General features: G+C 44.3%; 1 protein-coding gene and 2 non-coding genes across 3 annotated transcripts; 1 reads left to right on the top strand and 2 right to left on the bottom strand.

Annotated features, from left to right (window-relative positions):
- Window positions 1-1017: 1017 nt before the first annotated feature.
- Window positions 1018-21028, top strand: CAV3 (caveolin 3). The gene is made up of 2 exons (XM_029051537.1): window positions 1018-1259; window positions 20249-21028. Exons 1-2 carry the CDS (start codon window positions 1149-1151, stop codon window positions 20588-20590), a joined length of 453 nt encoding a protein of 150 aa, XP_028907370.1. The 5' UTR covers window positions 1018-1148; the 3' UTR covers window positions 20591-21028.
- LOC114806751 lies at window positions 8778-8915 on the bottom strand. The gene has a single exon (XR_003754813.1). It is a non-coding gene; the product is annotated as a small nucleolar RNA SNORA7 (small nucleolar RNA).
- Window positions 11654-11791, bottom strand: LOC114806696. The gene has a single exon (XR_003754758.1). It is a non-coding gene; the product is annotated as a small nucleolar RNA SNORA7 (small nucleolar RNA).
- Window positions 21029-24005: the final 2977 nt, after the last annotated feature.

Genomic DNA, 24005 nt, shown 5'->3' with positions numbered 1-24005 from the left:
GAGAAGTTTCGTTTGGGAGGAGTGAAGACCACGAGTTGGGTAAAGCAGGAGAAGAGGACAGATAAGGAAGAAGAAGCCAGATAGAGAGCCTTGAAGCTGATGGGAAGGGATCATCACACCTACAACTCCACTCACCTTCAACCTGGGTAGGATTTAAGGGTAAACTGAGCTCCAGTAAGCATTTTCTCATCATTTTAAAATGAAAATGTTGGTTAGGGATTTAACTGACTTTCACCATAGAAAAGCATAGTTGTTAATTTCTTCACCAATTAACTCACTCATTTCTATATTGTGTTAATAATGATAATAATAAGAAGAATGTGTACCTTTTGGTAAGCACTTACTATGTGTCAAACACTGTACTAACCTCTGGGGTAGATACAAGATCATTAGTCTAAGTAGGAAAGAGAACAGGTATTGAATCCCCATTTTGCAGATGAAGGAATTGAGGCACAGAGAAGAGAAGTGACTTGCCCAGGATCACAGCAGGTAAATAGCAGAGCTGGAATTAGAACCCAGGTTCTCTGACTCCCAGGCCCAAGCTCTTTCCACTAAGGCACACTCCTTCTCTATTGCTAGTCTCTCTCTTGTTTGTTTTCAGGAAACTAGAAAAAGTCCCAAGGAAACTCAATGAAAGAGGCACCCTGACAGGCAACTGTACTGTCTTTACATGAAAAACCACCCTTTTAATGGTAGAGCACTTAGTCTGAAACAAATATGTTAATCAAACAGTAGGAAAGAACAGTTTTTTTTGTTAAGAAGTAACCCTCAGGCCCATATGTTCTGATTAATCTTTTCCCCAAACACCTTCTCTCTGCCATGTAGACTCAGCCTTAGAATAATCCCAGTGACCGAAAATATTACTCTACAGCGTGAGATCTCAATTCAGAACAGTCCCCTTTAAGGAGTGCATTCAGAGCACAGTGTGAGTTACAATATTAATTTTAGCTTGGAGACTTGCCATAGTCAGCTTTACCAGAGGATCTGGGTAAAGTTATGTGAGACAGCTGTCCTCTGGCATGTGGGGTGGGGCTATTTAGAAGGGTAGAGCCCAAATCTTGGAGCACTGGATTCACAACTTTCACCAAAGGTATTGTTTTCCAGTCGAAAGAGTTTGAAGATTACCATTCTGAAACCAAAGAGAAATCATGGCCGAAGAGCACACAGACCTGGAAGCAAGGATAATAAAGGATATACACAGTAAAGAAATCGATCTGGTGAACAGAGATCCAAAACACATTAACGAAGATGTGGTAAAGGTATATTTTCTGATCCTTAACTTTGACCTTAATTTCACCATTGGAAGAGTTGGGTTATTTCTTAGCAAAAGGTGGATATGTAGAATTAGCCTGCTTGGTAGTAGAGGACCTGTTATTGACATTTTGTTTGTATTCCTAACTTTTCTTCCTTCCAGAAATTATACCAACTTAGAGTACAAAGCTTGTGCCAAGTTTACCTCCTGGAAGAAAATCCAAAGTTTTGAGGATATAACTGGAGGAGAGAGGAGAAGAGAAGAGAGTGGGGTGGGGAGCAATTATTAAGATGTAAAACAAGAAAATATTTCTAGTCCTAAAGTTCAAAATGATTGCTTATATACTTATCCCTGCCTTTCCTCTAGAATAAGTTGAAATGAGATGGCCAGTAGCGTTTACTTTTCTAGTGGAAATTGAATTTGGTAGTGTGAGTGCCGAAAGCTAGTCTATAGAGAAAAGTCTTATCCAAGGTAAAAGCAAAATTCTCTGGCCTGAGAACACAAACAAACTCTGGAGATCTCATACCTCAGCACAATGCCATTCACTACTCACACTCGCCAGATGAACTAGGCAAAAGAAATCTGTCAGTCCTCCAGTACGCTTCAAGTAACCTGTCCGAGAATGTGCCTCTGAGGATGGCATTTGCCAGTTCTTGCAGCTATTTGAAAGGACATCTCTGAGGGGGATCACCAGTTCAGAATCTTATCCCAAATAGAGATTTTCTCATCTTAAGGTTGTAAATTACTGCGTGAGCCGAGATGGAGGTATCAAAGAAACAGCTACTGTTTCACATAGTAGGAGCTGTCAAATAGCATATTGAAATGTCTTCTTTTTCTTCTTCATTCTTTTAATCATAAAAGTGAAGTCAACACATGAGGAGATGTGGAGGGGACAGAAATCATTTCTGTTTCATACCTCTTTGTCTTTGATATTGGAATCTGTAGACAAATATCTCAGGTGTGTGTGGATTGGGATAGAACTGTCAGTCCAGTTACCATCATCTTGGAGGTAATGCTAAGTGCTTAGTACAGTGCTTTGCACACAATAAATTCTCAAAAAATATCACTGATTGATATGCTCTCTCAGCCAGCTACCTCACACTCATATGATTGGGTGCTTGCACTTTCAAAATGAATTTCTGTTACAAGGGGAGATGGTGACAATCAAATTAGCTGATACATTAGATGATGTCAGTGCTACAGTGCATGGGAAAGCAAATAATAATGATAATAATAATAATAATAGAGGTGAGGGCAGGGATCACACCTGCCTACTCTATTATTCTCTCACAAGCACCTACTACAGTGCTCTGCACACAGTAAGCACTCAGTGAATACCATTGATTGACAGAGATTTGTTAAGCACCTTCTGTGATACTGACTGCATTTAAGTGCTTACTATGTGCCAAGCACTTAACTAAGCACTGAGGTAAATACAATACAATTAGAACAATGGATCCATTAGGCAAGGCAGTTTATTTGGAACAGGCTCCATTTGAAATAATGTCATTTCCCATACCTCCCTTGTCATTCTTTCTTCCTTTTCTAATACCCTTCTTAATATTTGAAGCAATCTGTATTGTCAAGTTAGATGGATAAATCAGGCCAAAGTCTTCACTTTTATTTGAAATACCTGGATAATTGAAGCCAAAATATTTTTCTAGCATGCAAATTATCTGGATACTTTGCCAGTGGGAGCCCAGGCTCAATAAGGAAAAGTGGATTAGGGGAAGACAAGAGTTTGATAGAGAAGTGAGAAGTATTAAGAATTTTTGTGATCAGGCATGAGTGTTGGGTTGAGCACTGAGAAGTGTAGATTAGTGCTCTGCTGGAAACCCCAAATGCAAAGTGAATTTGGAAGATGTGTACATAAGCCCCTCTTCCTACCTTTCTTCTAGGTGAGTGCCATCCATAAGTAGTCATGCCCCTTGATGGGTCTAGGTTGGCCTTTGGTGCCCCAAGTACCCTCAGTGACATAGACTGCCAAGACTAGAATCTAAACACTGGGAATTCTTGCATATGCTCTCACCCCAAACTCAGAAGGCCAGACATTTTCAGATCTGCCCAGCTCACAGTCTTTGATTATAGGGTCATCTTTGGTTTTGGGAAGCATGCTCCCCCACCCCCCCCCCTTCCATGACAGGGGAAGGATGGATGGATGGATGGGTGGATGGATGGATGGATCCCCCATCTGAGAGAAAAGGCCTCCTCAAGTTTCTGAGGCCCTGAGGCAGGCCCCCTGGATGCCTCAATAGCTATTTCACCCTGGTCAAACTTCGAGGTGCACTGAGGGGGTGGGTGATAGGGGCAGAGCTTTGAGGGGGGTGGGATTTTTGTGGGGAGGCAAAGAGGGAGAGGAAGGAAAAGGGGAGAAAATAGGGTTGAGAGAAGAAGAAAAGAGAGGAAAGATAGAGGAAAGGAGAAGGAAAATGAATGGGAAAGAGGTGATTAAAAATGGAAAGCAAAGAGGAGAAGGAAGGGGAAGGAGGAGAAGCAGGGGAGAGAGAGGTAGGGAAGAGAGCACTTACCCTCCATCGGTGGGCCATCTCCTCCTCCCCGGCCTTGCTCTTTGCTGCTGCTGCACATAGTTCTGGTACAGGCACAGGACAGACCAGCTGAGCCAGAGGTCACTCCTGCTTAAGTGATGGCAGGGGGTGGCCAGTGGCTCTGGGTTCAGAAACACTGAACCACGTAATGAACTGAAGCACTGAAGTACCAAACACTGTTCTAAGCACTAGGGTAGATACAAGGTAATCAGATTGGACACAGTTCCTGTCTCCCATTGGGCCTGCACACTTAATTCCCATTTTTTACAGATGAGATAACTGAGGCACAGAGAAGTTAAGTCACTTGCCCAAGGTCACACAGCAGATAAGTGTTGGAGCCGGGATTAGAACCCATGACTTTCTGACTCCCAGGCCTGTGCTCTATCCACTACACTATGCTGTCTCCTTGTTCCTGTAGGATGTCCCAGGCTGTCTAGGAGACATACAACTCATCCTCACTAGGCTCTACGGCCAAAGGCAAGGGAAAGCTGTGGCTCAGCCTCAGAACCTGTTGAAAATAAGGGGGATCCAGAAGGGCCTGGGTGAGGCTAGGGACCACAGTCTGTCAGTCGAGGACAAGAAATGGTGCCAACACCTTGGCTCCATTTCCAAACCCTTTCTAGCAGTATGGTCTAGTGGAAAGAACCTAGGTGTGGGAATCAGAGGACCTGGGTTCTCATCCCAGCTCCACCATTTACCTGCTGTGTGAGGTAGGGCAAGCCATTTCACTTCTCTGGGTCTCAGTTTCCTCATCTGTAAAATGGGGAATCAACACCTGTACTCCCTCTTAGACTGTGAGCCCCATGTGGGACAGGGGCTGTGTCCAATCTGATAGCATTGCATCTAACCTGCACTTAGTACAGTGCTTGGTAATGGACACCCATTTTACACAAAAAGCTGTGGACCAATCCATGCCAATCCCTCACTTCCATAAAGCTGGTATACCTATTTCTCCTCATGATTTCTATTTCTATCTTTGACTTCCTTCCCTATAACTCCCAAGAGTGGATCATGGTGGGGAGGATTGAGCCAATCTAACAGCGCTGTTCATTGAGCAGCCTTACCAAACACCCCTACTTTGGTTCAGTATTTCAGTTGCAAGAGTTTGGCAACCTCTGATCCCCAACATGGCAACATTTCACTCCAAAGATTAATGTCCTGTGCTGCTTGGTATGCTACTTCGGAACTCTCATCAGATATGAAGCTGGGGAGAAATTTATATATAGATAGTGAGAGAGAGAGAACGTGCTCGTATGCATCCCAGCTCCGTACACTGTATCTATATTTAAATAAAGAGCTAATTTAGCTCCCATTACAGAATATGCCTTAAACATTATAGCCAACAGGAATGCATAAGCTATTCCTCTGAAGTTTTCAATTACCTTGGAGTAAAATATAAGGCTCAAAGAGACCAGATTTTAAAATCCAGATTAACTTTGAGATCCTGCTTTGCCTAGAACTGTCCTTCCTGTGAGGATTTTTCTTGATATGAAGAATTATAATTTCCTTCTAGAAAAGGTTAACTGAAAAACACCGTTCTTGTCCTGCTGTGGTGTGATCTCCTTAATGAGTTGATTGCTTTTGATATAGTATCATTAGATCTGCTAGTGGGTTGCAAGTAAAAGAAAAAAATTTAAAGAAAATCCTTCTGAGTCCAAAACACTCAAAGCAGGGAAGATTTTCAACAATGTTTAATGAACTCCGTTTAGCCCTAATCCCCTTGAAAATGCCTTTGAGAGAAGATGAACAGCAAAGAGTATGGCATATAGCCTCCTTATGGGGGAAAAAGGAAACAAATGTTTGTGTATTGGAAAAAAGGCTACCTTGAGAAAGGGAATCTCTGCTCAGTTTATATGATTTTTAATAAACTTCTACTTCTCCTATTGTATAATAATAATAGGAATAATAATGATAATATTTGTTAAACACTTACATTGTGCCACACACTGTACTTATTCAAGATAATCAAGATACAAGATTCAAAATAATCAGGTCAGACACAGTCTCTGTCCCTCATAGGGCTCATAATCTAAGTAGGAGGGAGAACAAGTACTGGATCCCCATCTTACAGATGAGGAAACTGAAGCACAGAAGAGTCATTTTACTTATCCAAAGTCAGACAGCATACAAGTGACGGGGTCAAAATTAGAACTCAAGTCCTCTGACTCTCCGACCCGTGATCTTTCCACTCGGTCATACTTCTTCCCAAACACTCTGTACAGTGCATTGCATTCAGTAGGTTGTCATGCACTGCTAAAATATTGATCTATATTTTCACACCTCTTTTCACATCACCCAGAGAAATTTGCTCTCCCTATCCTCCCTCTTCGTCAGCTCAGCAGATTTTAGTGTCAACAAAATGGCTACCTTCTGTCCTCTACAAAGAGAAGATGCCATCTCTCTGCCACACTACAGCAACTCCTCGATGTCTTCTAGCTGTTTCAGAGCCCAGATCAAAACTTTCTGCTTAGCTTGTGCCATACCCAGATCTGAGATTTCGAGCTGGTGGTCCACCATGAGGCAAGACACCACTTCTCCCCCACCCCTGCCCTCTCAGCATCCCATGTATAATAATAATAATGGTGGTATTTTTAAGTGCTTACTATGTGACAAGCACTGTTCAAAGCGCTGAGATAGATACAGGGAAATCAGGTTGTCCCACATGGGGCTTACACTTTTAATCACCATCTTACAGATGAGGTAATGGAGGCACAGAGAAGTTAAGTGACTTTCCCAAGGTCACACAGCAGACAAGTGTCGGGGGTGGTATTAGAACCCATGTCCTCTAACTCCCAAGCCCACACTCTTTCCACTAAGCAACACTGCTTCTCTATGCTCTTAGCTGAATGTCCCTCAGGACCTAAAGTGACCCTTATTATTCAACTGTATTTATTGAGCGCTTTTTATGTGCAGAGCACTGTACTAAGCACTTGGAATGTACAATTCAGAAACAGATAGAGACAATCCCTGCCCAATAATGGGCTCACAGTCTAAGCATATCTCCTCCAAGAGGCTTTCCACGATTAGGCCCTCAATTTCTTCTTCCACTCCATTCTGAATCACCCTTATACTTGGATTTGCACCCTTTATTCACTCCTCCCTCAGCCCCACAGCACTTATATACAAGTCTGTAGTTGAATTATATTAGTATCTGTCTCCCCCTCTACATTGTAAAATCACTGTGGGCAGGGAACGTGTCTACCAACTCTGTTATATTGAACTTTCCCAAGCGCTTAGTACAGTGCTCTGTACTCATTAAATGCTCAAAAATACAACTGATTGATTGACTTCCTAATTCATGTTTCTCTCAGGTACAGAATGTCCGAATCTGCACGGAGCAAATCAATCAATCATTAATATTTATTGAGCATTTACTGTGCAGAGCACTGTACTAAGTGGTTAGGAGAGTACAATAAGGTAGAGTTGGTAGAGAAGTTTCCTGCCTATAAGGAACTTACAGTCCAGAGGGAGAGACATTAAATTAAATTATAGAAATGTACATAAGTGCTGTGGGGCAGAGGGTGGAGTGAATATCAAGTAGTGCATCGGTGATGCAGAAGAGACAGGGAGTAGGGGGAATGAGGGTTTAATCGGGGCAGGCCTCTTGGAGGAGATGTGATTTTAATAAGGCTTTGAGGTGGGTAGAGTGCTGAGCTGTCATATATGAAGTGGGAGGGAGTTCCAGGCTTGAGTGAGGATGTGGGCAAGAGGTCGGTGGTGAGATAATAGAGATTGAGGTACAGTAGGTTGGTGTTAGAAGAGTGAAGTGAGCGGGCTGGGTTGTACAGGAAATCAGAGAGGTAAGGTTGGAGGGAGTAAGCGGTTTGAGTGTTTTAAAGCCAATGGTAAGGAGTTTCTGTTTGATGCAGAGGTGGATGGGCAACCACTGGAGGTTCTTGAAGAGTGGGGAGATGTGGACTGAAAAGCTTTTCAGTAAAATGATCCAGGCAGCAGCAGTGAAGTATGGATTGGAGTTGGGAGAAACAGGAGGCAGGAGGCAGGGAGGTTGGTGAGGAGACTGATGCACTAGTCAAAGTGAGGTATGATAGTGCTTGGATCAGAATAGTAGCTGTTTGGATGGAGAGGAAAGCCAGGTTTTAGCCATGTTGTGAAGGTAGAACTGACAGGATTTAGTGACATTAAATATGTAGATTGAGAAGCAGCATGGCCTCGTGGAAAGAGCAAGTGCCTGGGAGTCAGAGGACCATGGTTCTACTGCTGACTCCACCATTTGTCTACTGTGTGACCTTGGGCAAGTCATTTAACTTCTCAGGGTCTCAGTTTCCTCATCTGTAAAATGGGGATTTCATACCTGTTCTCCCTCCTTCTTAGACTGTAAGAGAGACTGAGCCCAACCTGATAAACTTGTAATTACCCCAGCAGTTAGAACAGTTTTTGACAAATAGTAGGTACTTAACAAAAGTCAGTCAGTCAGGTCAGTCAATCATATTTACTGAGTGCTTACTGTGTGCAGAGGACAGCGTGGCTCAGTGGAAAGAGCATGGGCTTTGGAGTCAGAGGTCATGGGTTCGAATCCCGACTCTGCCACTTGTCAGCTGTGTGACTGTGGGCAAGTCACTTAACTTCTCTGTGCCTCAGTTACCTCATCTGTAAAATGGGGATTAAGACTGTGAGCCCCACGTGGGACAACCTGATTCCCCTTTGTCTACCCCAGCGCTTAGAACAGTGCTCTGCACATAGTAAGTGCTTAACAAATACCAACATTACTATTATTATTACTAAGCACTTGGGAGAGTCCTGTCTTCTCTTATGCTGTCTAATCGTCTCTGACCTATAGCAACACCGTGAACACATCTCTGTCAGAATGCCCCACCTCCATCTGCAATTGTTCATATCCTTAGAGTTTTCTTGGTAAAATTATGCAAGTGGTTTACCATTGCCTCTTTCCAAACAGTAAACTTGAGTCTTCTCTTTCGACTTTCTCCTATGCCACTGCTACCCAGCACAGGTGAGTTTTGACTTGTAGCAGATTGCCTTCCACTCCCTAGTCACTGCCCAAGCTAGGAATGGAACGGGTAGGCCTCTGCTTGACTCTCCCTCCCATAGTCAAGACTGGTAGAGTACTGGAAACATTCCAGGTACAACCTTGAGAGGTGCTAGGCAGAGAACAATATAACAGACACAGTCCCTGCTCACAAAGAGCTTACAGTCCAAACCATAATTACTATTATAATCCATTATTGAATGAAAGAGATGAGTTAAGAATAATGTCAAGGTTACAGTCTTGGGGGAAAAGGAGGATAGTGGTGATATCTACAAGAATTGGAAAGGCAGGGGGAGGACAGCGTTTGTGAAAGAAGGTGTGGAGTTTTGTTTTGGACATGTTAAGTGTGAGTTGTCAGCAGGATAGCCAAGTGGAGGTGTCCTGAAGGCAAAAGGAGTTGAAAGACTGCAGGGAAAGAGCAAAACAAATATAGTTTGGAAAAACAATGGCAGATTCCCCATGCTTCTTAGAGCAAATGCTGACCAATTCTTTCTCAAAGGAGAAATTGCCACCCAGGGGTCTCTGACACAAGCTAAAGTCTATTTGGTTGGGTCCTCTAGGTAGGTTTGCTTATTTCCATGAGATCGTGTCCGCCGGCAGAAGTGCTGGAGGAGAGGAAAATGAAAGGTGAAGGCAAAGGGAAAGTTCAACTTGATGACAGGCTACAGCTTCACAGTCTTATAAACCTTCCCATGGGTTCTCTACCAGGCAGCCCTGGTTGACTAAGTTAAATTAATATGGCCTCTTCTTGCTTAAAAATTAAATTGTCCAAGAGGCCTTTTTAATATTCTCTCTCCCTTTCTTCTCACTTCAAACCCAAACTAAATGGTCTGTCTCACTGAGAATGCAATCCTAAATTCCACAAAAGAGTTTATTCTCAAATTTTGGTAACCAATTAAGATATTAAGTCACTGTATTTTCTGCTAAACCACTGGCTCTACATAGCTTTCCCATGAACTGTGCGTAAAAATCTCCTTTTCATTTCCTGCAAGTGGCTTAGTGTAGCGTGAAAAAAGCAATCTTTTCTCTTAAATTCAAGCAGTTTAGGCCTATTCTAGGTCCTGCTAATTGATCATGAGATATGTAATTCAAAGAAAATGAAGCTTGTGACAGCTTTGGGCTCTCTGAATGTTTCAAAGGCAATAATGGTAAATAACCAATTCAAATCTCAAACTCAATTGTTTCTAATAAAAATAGCTATGAAAAGACACTGAATCAAAACTCTCTGGAGTAGAAATGTTACCATAAGTAGAAAATGAGAGATAGATTGAGTTAATTCATCTTTCTTACAAGGCAAAGATCACATCTTCCCCTACTTCCATGATTATGCATTTTGTCCTGCTTATGTATGTACGTGCTGATGGTATGTTCATGTGTTTTATATACAGCTTTAGACAATAAAACCCTTGAGAGTAAGGAGTGCATCTATGTAGAAAACACCATAAAATTCAGTAGTGCTTAGAACCATGCCATGGTCACAGCAGTTACTATAAATATTTTAGATGATGATTAAATAGATGAATTTAGTATGTAATTACATATACTAAGCAAATCCCTAAATCAAGTGGTGGTTGAAAATTTGTTGATATGACCTACGTTTTAGATCAGAGGTTTCAACCTGGGGTAGAATTAATCCTGAGGGCATTTCAAGGTGACAGAGGAGGTTCAGTCAGTATGGTGGCAGGAGGAGCATCAGCTGAAAAAGAAGCAACAATAGCAGCAGGAGAAGCAACAGCTTCTTGCTGGCTTCCTTGGAGAGGTGAGGACTCCAGGGAGCATTACAAGAAACAGGATAGCAGCAGGGTTACAAGGCACAGTCCAGATTAATTAGATTGGATTGGTTGCTATTTCCAAAATCCATTTGGAATCCTAATTGCACTTCAGATAGAACTGCCTAATCCCAGCAGACACAAGCACAGATGGGAGGGGACTCAGCCCAAAGCAAGGATGGGACTGGAGAGAGGCATGAGGAGTGGATTCAGAGGGGCACAGAGGGGAAAGGCACAGAGAGTAATATGAAGGGAAGAGATCAGAGGGAGACAGGGAGAGAAGGGGGAATAGACATTGGGAGGAAACAGGGTACTTACCAAAGCTGGTCTGCTGTACTCTACCCCACTGTGATCACTATGGCCAAAGTAAGAGCCTCTGGTCCCGCTGGCTTTGTCTTCGGCCTGCTCCTGTGGAAGGCCAGTTCTAATCAATCAATAAATTACCGGTATTTATTGAGTGCTTACTGAGTGCAGAGCACTTAGGAGAGCGCACTACAACATAGATGATAAACACAATCCCTGCCTTCAAGGAGCTTACAGTCTTAGGGTGTGGAGTTGGTAGCAGCCTGGTGGGTAGCAGAAAGGGTGCTAGACACCAGGGCCATGACACCGTAAGTTCCTTCCTGCTAAATGAGAGGCTATTTTTCTTTTCATTGTTATTCTTTATATCAAGACTATCTAGACCATAAGCTCATTATGGGCAGGGAATGTGTCCATCAACTCTGTTGCATTGTACCCTCCCAAGTGCTTAGTACAGTGCTCCGCACACAGTAAGTACTCAATAAAAGCCGTTGATTGAATGATTGATAGATTTATATCAGGAGTAGAGTGAAGTGAATAATATTTTGAAACTACTTTTCTTGTCGTATGCTGTCGAGTCATCTCTGAGACATATCGACTCCATGGGCACATCTGTCCCTGAGCGCCCCACCTCTATCTACAATCATTCTGGTAGTCTCCTTAGGGTTTTCCTGGTAAAAATACAGAAGTGGCTTACCATTGCCTTCTTCCGCGCAGTAAACTTGAGTCTCCAGCCTCGACTCTCTCCCATGCTGCTGCTGCCCAGCACAGATGAGTTTTGATTTGTAGCAGATTGACTTCCACTCACTAGCCACTGCCCAAGCTAGGAATGGAATGGATATGGCTCCGCTTGACTCTCCCTCCCATAGTCGAGACTGGTAGAGTACTAGAAACTCTCCAGGTGCAATCCTAAGAGAGGTTTGAAACTACTATATGCATATAAACAGAAAATAATGTGATATCATTTTGGGAAAAAATCTAGTATCAGTGATATAGAAGATATCATTTTAGGAAAAGATAAGGGTAACATCTCAGTAAATGAATCGGCTTATCTCTGGTCTGTTCTTTGAAAAATTTTAATTTCAGCTCTAACTACATTAACAGTAATCTATTTCGACTGGTCCAAATATCTGACTGATTATCTCTATCATTGCCTCAGGTTTTAAAGTGGATCCTCATTCAGAGAATCTCCTAGTACTCCTTTTCCATCATTCTGTGCTACCTTTAACAAAGTCGAAATGCCATTTTTTTAAATGAAAGAGTATTTGATTTTCCCTGTGAATATAAATATTTTATAGCCTCAAATGGACTGACTGTACTCTAGCTGCTAGAACCCTACATGGACTTGGATCACCCTACAAGTCCAGAGAAGCAGTGTGGCTCAGTGGAAAGAGCACAGGCTTTGGAGTCAAAGGTCATGCGTTCGAATCCTGGCTCGGCCACTTGTCAGCTGTGTGACTTTGGGCAAGTCACTTCACTTCTCAGTGCCTCAGTTCCCTCATTGTAAAATGGGGATTAAGACTGTGAGCCCCACGTGGGACAACCTGATTCCCCTGTGTCTACCCCAGTGCTTAAAACCGTGCTCGGCACATAGTAAGCACTTAACAAATACCAACATTATTATTATTAAGTCCTAGGGCACTCAAAGCAGTAGTGCTCTACTGGGTCAGCACAGAGTCAAAACTAATCATGAATGAGCAAGCTGATTTGGGGTATTTCTCCAGGAAGACCTCCTAACTCTTCACTCATTCTGGAGTCTTTGTGTTCCCCTACAAGGTCCATAGGAACTCTAGCAACATGTCTGAGCTGGAGAACACAGTGGCAGGCCATTCCGTGCTGAGAACTTTCAAAACAGAAAGCAGCCAGGCCCATATCAGTTCCAGAAGGGGGACAGACCCGCTGAAAATCAGACTGTTTGTTGTGAAACCGGATGATTGGTCACCCTAGCCGAGGCCTTTTGTGAATCAACGCTGCTGTATGGGAACATTTTTTCATAGTCCAGGGTTCGGGTGGGCTGGACCCTGAAGCATCTATTCTTGTCTGGCTCAGGTTGGGTTGGACTTAGTCCTGAGAATACAGCCTGTCCAGTTGCTGTCATTTGGACCCCTCTCCTTTAACAGCAAAGCACATGGCAAGTCCCTTCCAGCCCCGAAGAGTAGAACTGAGTTTGAGGTGGTGGCAGGACATTCAATTAAAGATGTCTTGCCAACAGTGAGATTTGGGCTCAGATAGAGGAAAATTCATTCATTCATTCATTCAATAGTATTTATTGAGCACTTACTATGTGCAGAGCACTGTACTAAGCGCTTGGGATGAACAAGTCGGCAACAGATAGAGACAGTCCCTGCCGTTTGACGGGCTTACAGTCTAATCGGGGGAGACGGACAGACAAGAACAATGGCAATAAATAGAGTCAAGGGGAAGAACATCTCGTAAAAACAATGGCAACTAAATAGAATCAAGGCGATGTACAATTCATTAACAAAATAAATAGGGTAATGGAAATATATACAGTTGAGCAGATGAGTACAGTGCTGTGGGGATGGGAAGGGAGAGGTGGAGGAGCAGAGGGAAAAGGGGAAAAAGAGGGTTTAGCTGCGGAGAGGTAAAGGGGGGTGGCAGAGGGAGTAGAGGGAGAAGAGGAGCTCAGTCTGGGAAGGCCTCTTAGAGGAGGTTGAGTTTTAAGTAGGGTTTTGAAGAGGGGAAGAGAATCAGTTTGGCGGAGGTGAGGAGGGAGGGCGTTCCGGGACCGCGGGAGGACGTGGCCCAGGGGTCGACGGTGTGATAGGCGAGACCGAGGGACGGTGAGGAGGTGGGCGGCAGAGGAGCGGAGCGTGCGGGGTGGGTGGTAGAAAGAGGAGAGGTAGGAAGGGGCAAGGTGATGGAGAGCCTTGAAGCCTAGAGTGAGGAGTTTTTGTTTGGAGCGGAGGTTGATAGGCAACCACTGGAGTTGTTTAAGAAGGGGAGTGGATCTGGATGCCCAGATCGTTTCTGCAGGAAGATGAGCCGGGCAGCGGAGTGAAGAATAGACTGGAGCGGGGCGAGAGAGGAGGAAGGGAGGTCAGAGAGAAGGCTGACACAGTAGTCTAGCCGGGATATAACGAGAGCCTGTAGCAGTAAGGTAGCCGTTTGGGTGGAGAGGAAAGGGGTAAAGAGAGAGACCAGGACACAGGTGTCAATTCCTTGAGGGCCGTAGGCAAGAGAGCCCCCATACTGATCTATCTGTGCTCATTTTCCTCTCACAGTTCTCTGCCCCAGCTTGGCGATCTAACGGCTTTGATTGTAGATTTGGAGCAAGCAACCACTGAAATCTGTCACTTCTGGGATTCTAGAGTGTACAGAATGGTGGGATTTGGCTACCATCTGGCCCACATCAGAATGTGGTGACATAGCTGCTGCTCATTTTTCTCATTTTTCTCCCTGCAAGAGATGAAAAGTAGAGAATCTGGGTTGAAGAGCAGAAACAGAGAAAGCAAAATTCTACAAGGGAGGGAACATAAAATGGAGGGCTAAGGCAGCAAGGTCCTCTGTTTGCCTGCTCCCAACTGTTCATGCCTGTCCCTATATCCCTAGCTGGACCTCTGGATACCCTACTCTCTCACTTGTTCTTCCCAAGCCTTTTTTCACCTACCTCCTGGAAGCCCCACCTCTCATTTGCCCCCCTCACAAAATTGAAAGTTCATATCTGAGGATATGGCAGCCACTTATTACATACTGGTCATAGAAAGCAACATAAGAGCAGACAAGCTTCCAGGTAGAGTAGATAGAGGGAAAGTACTTCTCAATCCCCTCATTTCTTAATAAAAAATCATCATTATGAATATCATTTATTGAAAATCCAAATGTGCTGAGCTATGGGTTCCGCCCTATATGGTGGGCATCAGCAACTCCAAACATGCCTTTCTAGAAAAAGGCTTGGATGAAAGAGACGGGGTGTGTGCCAGGCTAGCAAAAGGAGCCAGAGTCACTGTGCAGTTGCCAGACATTTCCAAGTCTGCAGCATTTGAGGCTGCAGTTAGGATCTTGCATCGTAGACCTCAACAAAGAAGAACAGACAAGTTAGGGTGATAAGGCTTACTTGAAGAAGCATCATAGCCTAATGGAAAGAGAATAGATCTAGTGGAAAGATCAGAGGCCTGAGAGTCAGAAGGTCAGGTGTTCTAACCCCGGCTCTACCACTTGTCTGCCGTGTGATCTTGGTCATTTCATTTATCTGGGCCTCAGTTACCTCATCTGTAAGATGGGAATTGAGACTGTGAGACCCACATGGGACAGGGACTGTTACCAGCAGGATTTGCTTGTATCCAACCTAGTGCGTAGTATAGTGCCTGGCACATAGCACTTAACAGACACCTAATTTGTAGTTGTATACCAAACACAAATGCCTAATGGCCATTCTGAGAACTGCTGTCCAAGCCTGGTAGGGTCAGCAACATTTTGAAGCCCCCATGGGCCATCAGCAGGGGTAAGCAATGTGGTGGGGGAAAGGAAAAAGGGAGGAGAAGAAAGGCAGAGATAAGGGTGTTGTATTGTTGTAAAGTACTCTCCCAAGGGCTTATGTGGCTTAGTGGAAAGAACACAGGTTTGGGAATCAGAGGTCGTGGGTTCTAATCCCAGCTCTAACACTTGTCAGCTGTGTGATGTTGGGCAAATCACTTAACTTCTCTATGCCTCAGTTACTTCATCTGTAAAATGGGGATTAAGGCTGTGAGCCCCATGTGGGACAACCTGATAACCTTGCATCTCCCCCAGCATTTAGAGCAGTGCTTGGCACATAGTAAGACCTTAACAAATGCAATCATCGTTATTATTATTAGTCAGTGTTCTGCACGTAGTAAGTGCTTAATTGATTGATTGACTGGAGGGGGAGAGTGGGGGGAAGGGGAAGAGATGAGAGAGTCTGAAAGGAGAAGGAAAGAGGAAAGGAGTCCCTGAGGGGGAGAAAGGGGAGGAGATATATGAATAATAAAAATTATTGTACTTGTTAAGCACTTACTGTTCTAATCACTGGGGTAGGTAGGGATTAATCAGGTTGGGAACAGTCCCGTCCCCCATGGGGCTCACACTTTTAATCCCCATTTTACAGATGAGGTAACTGAGGCCCAGAGAAGTGAGGTGACTTGCCCATGGTCACAGAGCAGACATGTAGCTGAACTGGGATTAGAACTCATGTCCTTCTGACACCTGGATCTGTGCTCTAGATATTGCCAAGAGCCACTCAGTAGTGCCATCACTTGGAACCTAATTAACCCTGTGCCACTCCAGGCCCTACTAGGTAAACCAGAGAGTTTGATTTGGGCCCAGCTTATTGAATCAAAGTCAGTCAGTCAATCATATTTATTGAGCACCTACTGCGTGCTCAGCACTGTCCTGAGTGCTTGGGCGAGTACAATAAAACAATAAACACATTCCCTGCCCACAGTGAGCTTATGGTCTAGACGGGGAGACAGACATTAATACAAACAAACAAAATTACAGATATGTACCTAAGCTTTTATGGTTGGGGGGGTAATAAATAAAGGGAGCAAGTCAGGGTGACACAGAAGGGAGGGGGAGAAAAGTAAAGGAGGGCTTAGTCAGGGAAGGCCTCTTGGAGGAGATGTGCCTTCAGTAAGGCTTTGAAGGGAGACCAGGTGTGTAATTCCCTCCCTCTGATCTACCCCCCTCCCTGCCCCACAGCACTTGTGCATATATATTTGTTATTCTATTTATTTTATTGAAGAGTCTATATCTATAATTCTATTTACATTGATGCAATTGATGCTTGTCCACTTGCTTTGTTTTGTTGTCTGTCTCCCCCCTTCTAGACTCTGAGCCTGTTGGGTACGGATTGTCTCTGTTGCCAAATTGTACTTTCCAAGCGCTTAGTACAGTGCTCTGCACAGAGTAAGGACTCAATAAATGTGATTGAATGAATGAATGAATGAAATACCATCATTATTAAGGCAACCCAGGAAGCGGGCAGCTCTCTGGGATAGTGATTTTGAACTGCCAGCAGCCCTACAGACCCTCAAGTACCCTTACCTGTGGAAGTGGACAACGACGCACTCAGCCAATGTTAGAGACAAGCCTGACAACCAGAATGGCTTGGGTTGCCACCTTCAGCAGGCATGCCGGGAACTGCCAATGTCTTCTCTAGGGGTTTATGTTGTAAAATGGCTGTTTTAAAAGCAGGTTGAATATTGCAGCTAATAGAAGTTTGCAATTCTTGGACCTATCTAGCTAAGGGTGTCAGGGGCTGACAAGTTTGTACACACAGACAATCTCTAGCTCACATCCTCTCTCCTGCCTGGAATTCCCTCCCACTTCACACCCAGCAGACCACTGCTTTCCTATATTAAAAGCCTATCTGAAATCACATCTCCTCCAGTAGGTCTTCCCCAAATAATTTCTCACCTTCACCTCTCAAAATCCCCCAACTGTCATTTCAGCAGTTCCACACTGCCTAAACACTTTAATGCTCAACTTCCACAGTACTTATATACAAATCTTACCTATAATTGTCCTTTGTATTGGTGTGAAATTCACCTTTGAGTACGTGTTACTGAAAGGCCAATGTGAGACCTACAGTCCTGGCTGCATTGTGCATACAAAAATGCTGTTCTATGTTGTGTTGTCATGGTTAATATTTGCAGTGCCTCATACTATTTTCTCTTTTCCTCCCTTGACTCTTGTCTGTCCTTTCTTGACAGCGGTGTGGCATGTTGGTCTATCCTCAGGAATTAACTCCCAGCTTTCAGCTGGGAGGCAACTTTGTCTGAGGCTTTGTTTTACTGTGTTATATTTTATATATGCTGTTATTTTCTCCTCTCTGTAATGTCTGTCTCCCCCAATCGACTGTAAACTCCCTGAGGGCAGGGAATATACCTATTGATCCAATCGTACTCTCCCAAATGCACAACATCGTTAGAATCCACCCTTTCCTCTCCATCCCAGTTACTACTAGGCTGATCCAACCATTTATCATATCTGGCCTTGACTATTTCGTCAGCCTCCTCCCTGACCTCCCTGCCTTTACTCACTCCAGTCCTTACTTACTTCATTCTGCTGCCCGGATCATTTTTCTAAAAGGTTGTTCAGTTCACATCTCCCCACTCCTCAAAAACCCCCAGTTGTTACCCGCCAACCTCTGCATCAACCAGAAACTCCTTAACATTGTCTGTGAGGCACTCAGTCAGCTCTCTTCCTCCTATCTAACCTTGCTGATTTCCTACTACAACCCAGCCTGCACACTTCATTCCTCTAATGCCAACCTGCTCACTGTAGCTCAATCTCATCTATCTCGCTGCTGATCCCTTGACCACATTCTCCTTCTGGCCTGGAACATGCCACCCCCTCCATATATGGCAGACCCCTACTCTTCCCACCTTCAAAGCCTTATTAAAGTCACACCTCCTTCAAGATGCCTTCCCCAACTAAGTTCTCATCCTCCCTACTCCTTCTCCCTCCTGCGCTGCCTGTGCGCTTCACACTCATCCCACCATCAGTCCCATTGCATTCATGTACATATCTGTAATGTAATGTCTGCCCCCCGCCCCAACTCCAAGACTGTAAGCTCCCTGAGAGTAGGGGATGTGTCTACCAAGTAATAATAATAATGGTGGCATTCATTAAGCGCTTACTGTGTGCCAGGCACTGTGCTAAGTGCTGGGATGGTTACAAGTAAATTGGGTTGGACACAGTCCCTGTCCCACATCAGGCTCCCAGTCTGATCCCCATTTTCCAGATGAGGTAACGGAGGAAGAGAGAAGTGAAGTGACTTGTCCAAGGTCACACAGCAGACAAGTGGCAGAGCTGGGATGAGAATCCATGGTCTTCTGACTCCCAGGTCCATGCTCTATCCACTACGCCATACTACTTCCCCAAGTGTGTTGTATGGTACTCTCCCAAGTGTATCCTATAGTGCTCTTAGTACTAGTGCTCAATAAATACGACAATGAATGAATGATCTGCACACAGCGAGTACTCAATAAATAATATTGATGGATAGTAGAGCTCTGCACACAGTAGACACTCAATAAATACTATTGATAAATTAAGGGTCAATTAAAATTAGACTGGGACCTAGGAATCCTGACTCCAGCTCATGTGTATAAATAGTCAAGATCTTTACTATTTAAATGTTAGACTAAGTACTCTGTCAAATGATTTATTATTTATGTGTACTAATGTCTGTCTCCCCCTCTAGACTGAGCTCATTGTGGGCAGGGAGTGTGTCTATTTGTTGTTATAGTGTACTCTCCCAAGAGCTTAGTTCTGTGGTTTGCACACAGTAAGTGCTCAATAAATACAATTGAATGAATGAAAGAGTTGCGGTGGTGGCAGTGGCAGGAGGAGCTTCTAGATGGTGCCAGCCCAAGAAATTTGGTGGAGGAGAGGCAGCATGGCCAGAAAAGTACAGTGCTAAGAGCTTAGTACAGTGCTCTGCACATAGTAAGTGCTCAATAAATACCACTGCTTGATTGATTGAGTAACCCAGACATGACTTTCCCCAACCCTAAGGACCTGAATATGCCCCTTCCTCTCCTCTCTGAGCTCATACTGGCCCCTTCTCTCTGGGCCACTTCCCCCCTCTTCCTCTCCCTCTCCTTCATGACTGAATCTATTTGTATGTCTCTGTATGCCTGTTCCTATATTTTCAATCTGTATCTTTATCTGCCTCTGACTGTCTGACTTGGTGTGTGCATGGGTGCAACTCTATCATGCTGCTCATGAGAAGCAGCATGGCATAGTGAGAAGGGCATGGGCCTGGGAGTCAGAAGGTCATGGGTTCTAATCCCGGCTGCTCATCTGCTGTGTGACTTTGGGGAAGTCACTTCACTTCTCTGGGCCTCAGTTACCTCATCTGGAAAGTGGGGATTGAGACTGTGAGCCCCAGATGGGACAGGGACTGTGTCCAACCTGAGTTGCTTATATGCACTCCAGCACTTATTACAGTGCCTGGCACATAGTACACGCTTAACAAATACCATAATTATTATCACCCTTGTGCAAAGCACACTTTATTTGCCAATCCTAAATACAAATCTACCTAATCATCTTTTTTTTCTTAAAGAGCATCTGACTTACATAGCATCGCCTCCTCTAACCTGTAAGCTCTTTGTGGGCAGGGAACGTGTTCTATATTGTACTCTCCCAAGCACTTAGTACAGTGCTCTGAACACAGTAAGTGCTCAATCAATGTGATTGATTGATGGATTGATTGACTGCCTGTGGATAGACCAAAGCACTTTACCTACTTATTAATCAAATTCAAAAATGGAAGGATTGTTCGGAACGGGGATGGTTTCTCAAATCAATAGAATTTTTCTAAATTTGTTCAGAATCATTCGACTTCATGGGCCTTGTTTTCCCCTCTCTACTAAATGTCTTGTAGGTGGATTTTGAAGACGTGATAGCTGAGCCAGAGGGCACCTACAGCTTTGATGGAGTCTGGAAAGTCAGCTACACCACTTTCACGGTTACTAAATATTGGTGCTACCGGCTGCTTTCCACTGTGTTGGGGATCCCACTCGCCTTGGTCTGGGGCTTCCTCTTTGCATGTATCTCCTTCTGCCACATCTGGGCAGTGGTGCCATGCATCAAGAGCTACCTGATTGAAATCCAGTGTGTCAGCCGCATCTACTCCCTGTGCATCCACACCTTCTGTGATCCTCTGTTTGAAGCCCTAGGCCGGATCTTCAGCAGCATCAAAGTTTCTCTACGAAAGGAACCCTAGTTAGTTTGGAAGAATGGGCAGCAGGGGGGAGTCCATCCCCATCTGCTCACACTGTAACAATCCATTGATATTTCAGAGAGTTTTCTTTTAAAGACTTCTTCATCTTTCAAACCCTGTATATGAGATTTGCGAAAAGAGAGGGAAAGCACCAAGGGAAGTTACTTTTGGGCACAAGGCACCTGAATCTGTCCAGGTCACCTGCCAACAATACTGTTAATTTCCAAGACGCAACAATGACAACCGCTTGAAGGGAAGCTACCGTAAAAGTCTCTGCATTAATCCATACTGTAATTGTAGCTATTTAACCATTTTCATGGCAGGAAAATGAGTCACTCTCTTTCCAAGCAGTATGTTTCTATGAATGCCCAGGTACGCAGTGAGTGAACAGTTTTTGAGTAAGAATGAGCTGTGTTCTAATAAAGGACTCTGGCCGTATCATGGGGGAGTCTCGCATTCATTTCTGTGATCAAAGCGACAACAAATCACCCTCCTTAACTGATTCACAATGCATCTTACTTCTCCAAGGAACAAACTCATTCCTGCTGGTGTGTTGAAATCTAGTGGGATGGGACCGACTCCAAATGAATGTAATCATAGGAGTTCCAGGTGGGAAGGCTGGATGAATCCACCTGGACCTCCTGGGGGTCAGTGTAGAATCGTTTCCTAGCATGTTGTATTATACTCTCCCAAGTGCTTAGTATAGTGCTCTGCACACAGTAAGCGCTCAATAAACACCTTTGATGATGTATTTTTCTCCTGTCCCATCCTGCCACTCATGCACTGACCTAAGATTTAGAGTTTCTGTCGCTTTCAATTTACATCTTTGTTCTTGCTCTTCTGCACTGAGTTTATCATTCGTAATTGTTTGAAATCAACCTGACAGACTACAGATCAACAAAATTGCAAGTACCATGCAGACATAAACCTCACAAGTATTCCTGGGCACTAACATCCCTTCCTCTTTCCGAGATCATCTTCAGCCCCCAATCACACACAACCACACAAACACACACACACACACCATCTTGTGTAGTCCCTGCTTTACTTACCAAAGATAAAGCGTGTCTTCTTCCATTTTTTTCCTCTGTTTCTCCTCCTAATGTGTCTAAATATAGCTATGATTCTGTGCAAACACAAGTGTGTGTGTGTGTGTGTGTGTGTGTGTGTGTGTGTGTGTGTGTGTATTCAGCATTGTAGCCTTGAGGATGCTTTAACTAAGCCCTTCTGGGACAGGTTGGGAACTCTCGGGCTGACCATGTGAACAAGCTTGGAGCTGACAGTGTAGTCGGCACGTATTGGGGATGGAAGAGAAGATGTGGAAAAAAAGGTACATCCAGGTGGTTGGGTCTTACTTCCTCTCAAATGAAACAGCAACTATGGCAGACATTGTCGTTGAGAGAATTTACTCCACATGTCTCCTGGAATAAGCCTAAACAACCAAAACAGGACTGGCTTCACATGGTAAGTGAGGTAAGCAATGCCTCAGGGCATGGCTCAGTGGGAGAGGCAGTGCAGCCACTCACAAAGATGGTGGCTGTGACTTTGCTGTAATGATGATAGCAGCTGTGTTGCCTCTCACAAAGATGATGGCTATGGTTGTGCTGTACCTAAGACAGAGGCTTATTGCCTCTTATGAAAATGGTGGCTGTGACCTTGCTGTACCTAAAATGGTGACTGTGGCTGTGCTGTACCTAAGATGACTGATGTGCTGCCTCTCATAAAATGGTGGTTGCAGCTGGGCTTTACCTAAAAAGCGTGGCCATGATGCCTCTCACAAAGATGGTGGCTGTGGCTGTGGCTGTGCTGTACCTAGGATGTTGGCTGTGCCTACATCTCATAAAGATGATCGCTGTGGCTGTGCTGTACCTAAGATGGTGGCCACTCTGCCTCTCACAAAAATGGCGGCCGTGGCTGTGCTGTACCTAAGATAGTAGCTGTTTTGCTCCTCATACAGATGGCAGTTGGGCAGCTTCTCTCAGAGATAGCAGAAACAAGAGCTATATGTCTCTCCGCCCCTCTAAAATGGTAGCAGCAGGATTGTGAGTCATACAGAAGGAAAGTGATCTGTGAGAGGGGCGGAAGTGGACCTCTCAGAGCCGAGCTGCCCAGGACCCCGAGTTATGGAGTGGCAGCAGGGTGGGTTGTAGTGGCCATGGGGGCCATGGACTTCAGAAAAATGTTGCCTCCAACAAATTATATTATGCTCCACACAGAGCACATAAATGACATCTAGTGAAGTCCTGCATGTGCATAGTACCAAGTAATGATGTCATGCAGAATGTTGCATGGACGTGCAGTGCCACATAAAGATTCCACACAGTGTCAGGGGAGATGGTCATATGTCTGAAGCTGACTCTGCCCAAAAAGTTTGTATAACCCAGTTTGGGAATTAGTGACTTAGAGGATACTTGCAAGTCCATACCTCATCCTGCTCAGTGGTCAACAGAGGATGTTACCAAGATGGGGAATTAGGACACAATCTGAAGTTGCTTGTGATTCTGTTGGTTTCTTTCAAGGCTCCTTTTGCAACTAAAGACGTTCTCGTGCACCCTGTATTCGAATGAAACACAGAATGGGTAGAGACACAGAATAAATAGATGAGTAATATATAATGCGGCTTCCTGGGTCACTGAGTTATTTCCAGCACTACTGTGGAATGTTTCTGCTACCGGAGAAGGGGGCTGGGGAGCAGCCAACCTATATCCCTGAATTGCTAAAGCCAGCTCTCCACTGCCCAAATAAAATGGAGAATGAGGCTATTATGGCTATCTAATAAACCGGGGAGGCCTGGGCCTCCCCCTTCCCCAAATCTACCTTTTTACCTCACTGTAAAGAAAACCAACATGGAATACCTCTGATGGAGGCTGACCAACATAGAATCAGACCATGAATCTGAGATGCTCAGTTCTTCTACTTATTCTTCCACACTACCAGGATAAGCTCAACACGCATTTCATTTGCAGGGCAGGATGAAGGTTGAATTAAACTAAAAAGAAGGAGCTGGACAGTATGTAGTTTAAGAGTCAAATAATACCAGGCCCTCCTCCTTGATGAAATACTAGAATCTAAGTGGGCAAGTTGCTTTATTTCCCTGGGCCCCCATTTTCCACCTGAAAATGGGAGTGAAAATATCACTTTGAGAGCTTGTTCGTTTCATGGTATTTGTTAAGCAGCGTGAGAAGCAGCATGGCTCAATGGAAAGAGCCCGGGCTTGGGAGTCAGAGGTCATGAGTTCGAATCCCCGCTCTGCCACTTGTCAGCTGTGTGACTGTGGGCAAGTCACTTCACTTCTCTGTGCCTCAGTTACCTCATCTATAAAATGGGAATTAACTGTGAGCCTCACGTGGGACAACCTGATTACTCTGTATCTACGCCAGCGCTTAGAACAGTGCTCTGCACATAGTTAGCACTTAAC

Source organism: Ornithorhynchus anatinus, chromosome X1 (genome assembly GCF_004115215.2).
Source record: "Ornithorhynchus anatinus isolate Pmale09 chromosome X1, mOrnAna1.pri.v4, whole genome shotgun sequence".
In the NCBI taxonomy this organism is placed as follows: Eukaryota; Metazoa; Chordata; class Mammalia; order Monotremata; family Ornithorhynchidae; genus Ornithorhynchus; species Ornithorhynchus anatinus.
Note: the sequence above shows the minus strand (reverse complement) of the source record. Positions and strands in the feature narration are given on the sequence as shown.

Coding starts and splice junctions, on each gene's coding strand:
- CAV3 (XM_029051537.1), top strand. CDS start 1,149: ATGGCCGAAGAGCACACAGACCTGGAAGCAAGGATAATAAAGGATATA. Junction 1,260..20,248: donor TTAACGAAGATGTGGTAAAG/GTATATTTTCTG, acceptor AATGTCTTGTAG/GTGGATTTTGAAGACGTGAT.